Source organism: Rhizomucor pusillus (assembly GCF_041956525.1).
Source record: "Rhizomucor pusillus strain CBS 183.67 unplaced genomic scaffold VTP01scaffold_6, whole genome shotgun sequence".
NCBI lineage: Eukaryota > Fungi > Mucoromycota > Mucoromycetes > Mucorales > Lichtheimiaceae > Rhizomucor > Rhizomucor pusillus.
This window is the reverse complement of record NW_027192148.1, coordinates 342,853-351,192: the sequence shown is the minus strand read 5'-3', so window position 1 is coordinate 351,192 and position 8,340 is coordinate 342,853. Positions and strand designations below refer to the sequence as shown.

At 44.0% G+C, this 8,340-nt stretch overlaps 5 protein-coding genes across 5 annotated transcripts; 4 read left to right on the top strand and 1 right to left on the bottom strand.

Annotated features, from left to right (window-relative positions):
- Positions 1 to 633: 633 nt before the first annotated feature.
- Positions 634 to 864, top strand: VTP01DRAFT_9029 (uncharacterized protein; the record flags this gene model as incomplete). Its single annotated transcript, XM_069388216.1, has 1 exon — positions 634 to 864. One exon carries the CDS (start codon positions 634 to 636, stop codon positions 862 to 864), a length of 231 nt encoding a protein of 76 aa, XP_069240535.1.
- A 246-nt stretch (positions 865 to 1,110) lies between these two features.
- Positions 1,111 to 1,660, top strand: VTP01DRAFT_9028 (uncharacterized protein; the record flags this gene model as incomplete). Its single annotated transcript, XM_069388215.1, has 4 exons — positions 1,111 to 1,196; positions 1,254 to 1,414; positions 1,504 to 1,522; positions 1,594 to 1,660. The coding sequence occupies 4 exons, from the start codon at positions 1,111 to 1,113 to the stop codon at positions 1,658 to 1,660; spliced, it is 333 nt and encodes a 110-aa protein (XP_069240534.1).
- Positions 1,661 to 2,233: 573 nt separating this feature from the next.
- On the top strand, positions 2,234 to 2,547 carry VTP01DRAFT_9027 (uncharacterized protein; the record flags this gene model as incomplete). The annotated part of the gene is made up of 2 exons (XM_069388214.1): positions 2,234 to 2,256; positions 2,313 to 2,547. The coding sequence occupies 2 exons, from the start codon at positions 2,234 to 2,236 to the stop codon at positions 2,545 to 2,547; spliced, it is 258 nt and encodes an 85-aa protein (XP_069240533.1).
- A 1,873-nt stretch (positions 2,548 to 4,420) lies between these two features.
- VTP01DRAFT_9026 (uncharacterized protein) lies at positions 4,421 to 5,946 on the top strand (the record flags this gene model as incomplete). The annotated part of the gene is made up of 4 exons (XM_069388213.1): positions 4,421 to 4,535; positions 4,607 to 4,753; positions 4,845 to 5,165; positions 5,240 to 5,946. 4 exons carry the CDS (start codon positions 4,421 to 4,423, stop codon positions 5,944 to 5,946), a joined length of 1,290 nt encoding a protein of 429 aa, XP_069240532.1.
- A 375-nt stretch (positions 5,947 to 6,321) lies between these two features.
- Positions 6,322 to 6,647, bottom strand: VTP01DRAFT_9025 (uncharacterized protein; the record flags this gene model as incomplete). Its single annotated transcript, XM_069388212.1, has 2 exons — positions 6,322 to 6,416; positions 6,482 to 6,647. 2 exons carry the CDS (start codon positions 6,645 to 6,647, stop codon positions 6,322 to 6,324), a joined length of 261 nt encoding a protein of 86 aa, XP_069240531.1.
- Positions 6,648 to 8,340: the final 1,693 nt, after the last annotated feature.

Below are 8,340 nucleotides of genomic sequence, written 5' to 3'. Positions count from 1 at the left end.
CCTTTTGCGCTGGCTCTGCTTGCACGCTCGCACGAATATCGCAAGCGTAAGTCGTCAAACTTCAGTAGATTACAGTGGTTCAACGTTAATTCGATTTCTGTAGGCGCAAAATGTAGCCAACTAAAGCGCAAAAGGATTTTCCAACCGCGCAAAGATTTCCTCAAAATCCAGTATTCTACACCCAGACCGTCAACGAGCGCGGTCACAATATACGTATATCCTAGACAGATACCGGAAATGGTGCACTCAACTAAACGTTAATCCGGACGACCCCTCTGTCGCCGATCTTGTAAACTTCTTAGCTCACGGCAAACGTGAATTTATATGAAGATCGACAACCAATCAACAACTCATGGATGTACAAAGCCTTCTTTCAAGCTCTCTGAAAGCGCACTCTACGTCCATCAGAGGATATCTCTTTGAATATTCACCCGGTTTTGCAACATTCTTAACAACTCGGCCATAACGATAAGCTTTCGATATGCGACCTTACTACCAAGTTCTGCTGGTTACTTGGCATTTGTGGATTCCTCCGGCCTTCCGATATTGAACGCATTGATCTTGATCAGTGCTCCTGCCCAGTCGATGACCCTCTCACTTTATTGGTAGTTGCTCCCAAGGAGAATCGTCAGGATGCACGGATCACGAAGCCAGTCGTTATTCAACGACATCATAACACACTCTACTGTCCTGTCGCCGCTTACACCAGCTATATTCAAAAGATCGCTTCTCAACCTTGCTATCAGCCACATCCAGTTTCTATCTTCTGTCATGATCAGCCATCTCATTCGCGACCTACGGGACACTACTCAACGCATCGGGTCACAACGTATAAACAAGCATATACACTCCATTAGCAACTGATTCCCTTGCCAAGCGGCCATAAACATATCAAGGCACGAGCGTTGTGTTCGTCTCGCGCGGTCCGCCCTGCCGCTTCGGTAGATGATGTGGTGGCTCATGGTGCTTGGTCCTCTCGGGCCATCTTTGAGGGTTTCTATCGGCTATCAAGATAAACATAGTCCGATTTCGCGAACCTGACACTGAGTGCGTCAAGTTCGCGGCAGGCTCTGGAGTCACAATCCCTTGATCCACTGATCCTCTCGGATAATGGCAATAGGCGTTCGGCCTACGGCCTCCGCCAAAAGAACCATCAATGACTATTTCGAAAACGCAAAGAGATTACCAGATGCACGGTATGGTGAATTAATATTAATAAAAAAAAGGCAGCAACTGATATGAATGATGCCAAGGCTAGCAAATCTACGCATGATTGATGTCGATGACGAAGTCTCGTTCGGGTATTTGGGAGAGGAAGCGGTCAAAGAGATCAATGCATGCATTTGCGACGTAACATTTATAACAACCGAGCCATACAAGAGGCTAGCCGGTGCAGTCAGTCGCGCACCAGCAAGTATTCGAGCCTTGCATAAGCCTTGAGCGCCGACCACTTGAACGGAGCTGATTTCGATCTCGCTGTCCACTGGGACTTGAACTTTTTAGAAGTGCTTATGACAAACTTGTACGCAAAAAAATCACGAAAATGCTACGGCACGTTGGTACTAATTTTTTTACAGGTGATTTTTTTATAAGCGCTTCATGCTTCGCTTTGCTCGCTGCGCTTGGTTCGCTGAAGCTCATGGCTGATCCGAGTCTGTAGAATAAGATCGCTTGGCCTTCATAAACCTCCATAAACCTCCATTCGACGGCGGTTTGCATCCGCTTCCGAACTACCGGGAAATTTGCAAACAACTCCAGATGGTCTAGATGAGAGACGCGGCTTGCATACCGGAAGGCTCCATATTTCTACTAATGGTAATTGTCCGTATAACTGCGTGCGTTGGTCGATCCCAGTACTTTCTAATACCCGCACACAGCGAGCAAGACACAGAACGTATATCTTTTTGCGTTTAGTCCTAATACCAAATGGAAATTATGCGTTGCTTCCATATAAGAAGAGCCATATATAAATAGCTGTGGCGCGGGTTCGTAGTTAAATAGAAGTCCAGCAATCAAAGCCCTCAGGAACGAAAAGATGGATTTTCATATTCAGTAGTTCTGTATTTAGCCCAGTAGTTTCCAAATAGGTGACAGTATTTTCCGATTGGAGATCGCCAAGGTAACACATCCCCATACCCAACAATACAACGATTTAATTCCGAGGCAGCGGATTGCGAGATAAGGAGTAAAAATGAGATAATGTGTTTTGTTGATATTCTTAGCATCGAGCAAGATGATATGTAGTAATAAAGTGAGGTATGTGAATAGGATGATACAAATGATATTTGGTAATGGTTGCTAAATGGCGGTAGTATGGATGGTGTAAAATGCATGCTTGATAATCTAAATACCCTGCGTGGTTTGGCGATAGTACATGGTTTACTTGGACTTGGTTGTGGTGTAAAAGAGAACATCGTTCTTGCATTCAAGGGCATAGGTGTAAATCATAGCTCCCGCAACCATGGATACGGCCATCTTCTTGCCAGCTTGAGAGGTTCCGATGAGGCGAGTGAACTGGGGCAGCATTCTTGTAGAATTATTTGGTAGTAAATTGACGAAGAGTTGATTAAGGAGGATGGCGTTCTGCAGAAGCAGGCCTTTTTATATGGCGGTCGAGTCTGGACAGTGCTGGCTGGGTGAGTCAACATATGAGTAAAAAAAGCAACCCAATCACAATTTTCTCAGCAACCACACTCAGGGCGTGAAACCAAAGATTAAAACTGAGACGAGGGTCCGAACCGAGACAAATGCCTTTATTGACAGGCGTTCCGAGGTACAGCCATGTTTTACAAGGTTTTCCCGTCTCGGTGCTTAAGGATTAAGCGCCATATTTGTCAACCAGGACTTTAGCATATACATTTTGTCTCCGGACAACTCTCATCCAGAAGAACAGACACTGCTTCCTCCCCAAATCTGGATTTCGTATATCCCCAAAATTAGATTTGCGCTAATGACAAATCCCGCGGAGGTTTTTTGCTGGCAACTTTTCCGGATTGCAGATGTAAGCCCCAAGCGTCAGGTTTTTGTCTTCCTCGCCGTACAGACGCTTGTGATAATCCTTCGGCACGTTTGAGAGTCCTCATATTTCGAGGTAATTTATTGTTCAAGCTGGAGCTTCCCTTACATCGAGATAAGTGGATTCCAAGCTTATATAGATAAATTGTTGCCTTTCGTTGAATCAAGCGTTCAATTGAATGATTCTACAGCCAGATTACTTTGGCAGAATGAAACAAGGAAAAGCATGCAAAAGATATTAATCAATGCCAGTAGCAACACCCCTTTCAAAGGTCGCGTGGATCGTTTTTCGCTGCTTTACAGCTGCTAAACGATTGACGCAAACTACGGCTCATAGTCACCTAATAAGCGTGTATATCTTAAGGCTTCGCTATTTGCTGTCCCGATGGTTATCTAATAAGCATTTTGATTGATACGGTTTCCGGTTTCGTAACGAAGCCTGTATCCATTTTTTAGACAAACTCGCTGATAGTCTGAAATTCATGACCGTTGAAACTGATTCTTGGAAATATACATGCTACCTAAGAAATTGTATTAGCTGCTAGTTCAGACTCAAGATATCAATACTAGACTACGGCCATTTGAATATATCTCACTTATTATATTGCAATATAAGATAAAGATACAGGGCGAGCTTCTTCATGTATGTTCAGTATTGCGCATTTGTACCAATGATTATAATCGGCTCTTTAGAAATGAATAACAAGCAGCTGGATCATTTGTAACCCATAAGTCACGTTATAGTATTTGGTACACTATTTATGCAATTTGAATGAAGATGTAGTTCGCTATATTCAGTGTCCTTCAATACAGGCAATCACATATAACAGATGGTATTTGATAAGACGTGGGTCAAGCACCAATAAAGTTAGCGAGCATAATGCGTACTGTGTCCCGTCATCAGTGTGACTCGTATTAGATGAGCATGGTTACTTGCGAGCACGGCAGCATCATTTTCGACCAATGCACGCAATACCGACATTAACTCCTCTAGCAGCTTCGGTTCTTTTTATGGATAAAGGAGAGCTCCTAATTGCGGGATACTTACTTTCCGATTTGACATTTAAATGTAGGTACGAAGTAATTTTGATCCAATATTGAGAACATCCATGCAGACGCTACAACTAGTTAATTGGTCGCGAATAGAGGTCATACTTGCTCACAAACTCTGTATTTTTAGAAGTTGAAGGAGTTCCCGAGCACAAATCCGCAAACTTGCTCAACCGCTATTCCTTATCGCTCCAGAATTAAGGGGTAAACAAATCTATCACTGTACGTCGCCAAGAAATTTGCGGCGAGTATCCCATGATTTGATGCATTAAAAATCTACTATCCCTGGGTTCAATTCAACTGGCAATCTTTTCTCGTTTTCTTATCTCTTTCTTTCTTTCTTTCGTCATTTATCATGCTCTTATTTACCCGACCTAGCAGTACGCACGGTGTCAAATCTTTTGAATTGAGTGTCAAACCAGGCGGCTTGGACACACTCGTCGCATTTGGTCCTGGCTCGGTGCTTAATGGTAAACTTGTGAACTCATGCGTGCCAAAGGAGCGCAGGACACGGGAAATTCTGACAATCTGCACTTGTCAGGCTCTGTTACTCTGACGTTGGACAGACCTGTGTGGGCTTACAATGTTCGCGTCGTATTCAAGTGTGAGGAAGAAGAAGACGGTAGAAACAAAGAGACTTCCACCATCTTCCAAATCGAGTCGTGCATTTGGGGCAATCCTCGCTCAGGTAAAATGCAAAATAAGGATGCTGTGACACTAGGATTCTCATGCATCTCATCTGTTTATACCACCATCAACTAAATCTTATTAAAATGCAGATGGCGAAAAGTATCAACTGTCGCAAGGCAGTCATATGTATTTGTTTGCAATCAAGATGCCTAATGTAAATTATCCGCCTTCAATGCACGGCACATACGTCGGTCATCACGTTGATTATACATTGCAAGCATTCTTGGATCTGGACACGGAATTGGATGCACCGTTCTGCATGGAGACTGCGCCTGTGTCCGTCGTGTATTTGCCACTCGTTACAACTGCATCCGTCCCAGGGGAAGGCGCTGAAAGGAGACTCACATTCCGTCGGAGCGACTCTGTCGTTGAGGCGACCGCACAAATTGTCAAACCTGCGTATTGCCCAGGTAACTACTTGAATGAAAGGCGAAATAACCTACCTATGCAACGAATTGCTGAATTTCATGTATGCTGTTATCAGGCGATCCATGCACTGTCAAACTAACGACGAGAAACCACTCCGATAGCAAGATCAGTCACGTTGATGTGTCTCTGGTATGCAGTATCACCACAAGTATAGGGCAGGAGGAACGCAGAACAAGGAAGCAAGTGCTTCACACCGAAACCTTCTACGTTGCTATACCAAAGGAGACAGATGATCACCGCTCCGTTTTCCGGTTTGACATCCCAGACCAGTGCGTGCCGACGACGCAAATATATGCAGAAAGATATCTGGATATATCATACGATATCGTCATTTCCCTAGGCAACAATGAAGTTGCAATGTGGCCGTTTAGCGGGAATACCTCGCTGCAACAAAATACGCTCAGCCTCCCCGTAATCCTTACAACTGTACCCTCCAATTTCCCTCTTCCTGCGAATCTCCAGCTGCCTCTAAAGACCTTCAGCGAGCAGCCTGAACTCCCTTGCTTCATACCCAACACCGATTCACCCTTGCCCAGCCCCTGCAGTCCTTATTTCTCACGTTCCGGAAGCCCAATCCCTGACGTGGATGCTTTGTCTGTGGAGGATATTAACGTACCACTGCAAGATTCTAGCGGCTTTTTGATGGTACCGCCTTCACCGCGTCCAGACGGGTCATCACGGTCATCCTCGGACATAAGTTTCCATATGTCATCCGGCCATTCCACGTCTGCCGATCGCAGCGCAGCTTTGGCTGTGCAGTGATCGGAAACACACAACTCGTTTAAAGTTCTTTTTTCTCTCCTTTTGTTTAGCATTGTGATAACAATTTAAATACAGAGTCATTATATGATTAGTACTTTACATAGTAGCTATATTGCTGAGTCATCCAGACGAGTGAAGTAACTAGATGCAATGACTGTGAGTAATTGACGCTTCAACGGTTCTATAAAAGCATCATGTACCTGCTACCGTCAGCGGTGACATGAAAGGTCCATTGATTTTGCATCCACCAAATACAAGCAGCTCCCCGAGATAGTGAGTCAATGCAATGACATATGTCCAGATGCCGAGCTCATACATACTACAGCAGCTGTGTCAGCGAAGAAACATGTCGAACGCGTGCATCTCCCTGCGTACTTACAATTTGTGCTGCAAATGGAACGCAGCGTAGATACGGACCATGCTGACACTCCAGGTCCAAGTAGCAAAGAAACGGGCACTCAATGGCGTCACTGAAAGCAACGCCGATAATAAGTAACCATGAGATACCAGTCTTAAATATGTCAATGTGGCAAACCTTCGACCGGCTTGTTTGCATAGACGCGTTTAGTTAGCTTATCCGTGCAGAAGTTCTGAATGGAGTTGAAGATGCCCAGGGCAGATGTAAACAAGAGCCACTTAGGGAGGTAGCCCTCTGGCAAGCTGGACAAGATGTCGGTAACGGTGTTTGTGATGAGCTCCATAACTGGCAGGAGGGGAGGAAAGAGCTGTAAGCTCAAAACGGTAAACTCCCGCCAGCGAGTTCGTGCTTCTTGGAAGTTGAATTCGGTCAGGCTCAGCGAAAATGGGTGACAAAATTTACTGAACTTGAGCCAGAAGACAGCGCTCAAAAGGACTATAGAGCATAGTTCTCATTCAAGTGGTGTATTTAGAGTAACTTTCCCAGTGATAAAGAAAAAGCGAGGCGTTTGACGGCATCACTATCTCCACTTCAGCATTGCATAGACATCTGGTCAATAAATGCTGTTTGACGTTGAAAAAGCTGGAAAAGCTGCCTGAAACAAGAAACTCTGATCGAGTTATAGCCTTACGGAAAGAGGAAGTTAAAGAATGGGAGAAAGATATGGATTTTACTAAAAACTGCGTTTTTTATTGATGAAGCTGGATTTAACTTGCATATCCAGAGAAATTTTGGTCGTTCTTTGAAAGGTACACCAGCAAAAAACACTGTTTCGACTGGAAAGGGCGCTACTATCACAATATCAGGTGCTATCTCTTAGGCTGGTGTAATAGACGTGTCATTAAAGAAACCTGAAGCAGTCTCTACGTCCAAAAAAGAGAAAACTTGACGGGAAGGGGGCCAGGAAAGTCAATGGTCGTGTTGGTACACGAACAAAACACTACCTGTCGTACATATCAAATGTCATGGACGTCCTGGATAAGCATGATATGAAAGGTCATTATACTGTGATGGATAATGCACCAATACATACTCCAGTAGCGGTTCGTAATCTGATCGAGAGCAGAGGCTACTAGTGTCTATACTTGCCTCCCTATACTCCGTTTTTAAATCCTATTAAGGAATTCTGGCCAAAGGTAAAAGCTGGTATCAGGAGAAACGCGCTGAAAACAGATGATCGACTTATGGATCGAATCTGTGATTCAGTGAATAAAGTGACGAGATCAGATTGCCAAGCCTGGATTGAGCATGCAATATCTTTCTTTCCTCGCTGTAAGGATGAAGTAAGAAACCTTTGAAAGTAGTAATCAAATTCAGACTCCGTGCGAAACGATTGGCGGAAACAGAAATTCTGATGACGCCAAGAAAATGATTTACTGTATTTTTAAAAACAGTTTGTCGTTTGGAGATAAAATTGCATCACAAACAAGGCAAATTTAAACCTGTGGAATAAAAGTAATAAATATTCTTGTCGATCTAAGGAAGAAAACTTGCCATATTGGTTCAAATTTGCCATGTAGCGCAGTTGCTCCAAACAATGCCAACCCGATCTCAATCAGTAAAAAATTCCAGGTATTACAGGCTTGTATCCGTTTTTACTTAACCGAATCATCTAAAGAGAAGCAGTCTCAATATTAGTACTTCAATAATATTCAGAATCCAAGATGAACTGCAAAGCTTACCGTAAAAACCTAACCCCTTTCGGGTCCCAAATTCGCAGTGGTGGATTGATTTGGTCTACAGAAGGCTTGGGGGCGACCAAAGCCCTCCCAGACTTTTCTTGCAATGAAGTACATATTCTTCGAGGCATTGATGTCCCTATTCCACAGCATTCCACAGGTTTGGCCATCCAGGATGCCATGGTGAGTAACACCGTCCTCCGTCTTCAGCTTCTTCAGAGATTTTGACATGCAGCTATGACAAAGTAATGTTTACAAAGGTAGAATCGAAAGGACGGAAAGTAATTGCCACCGACC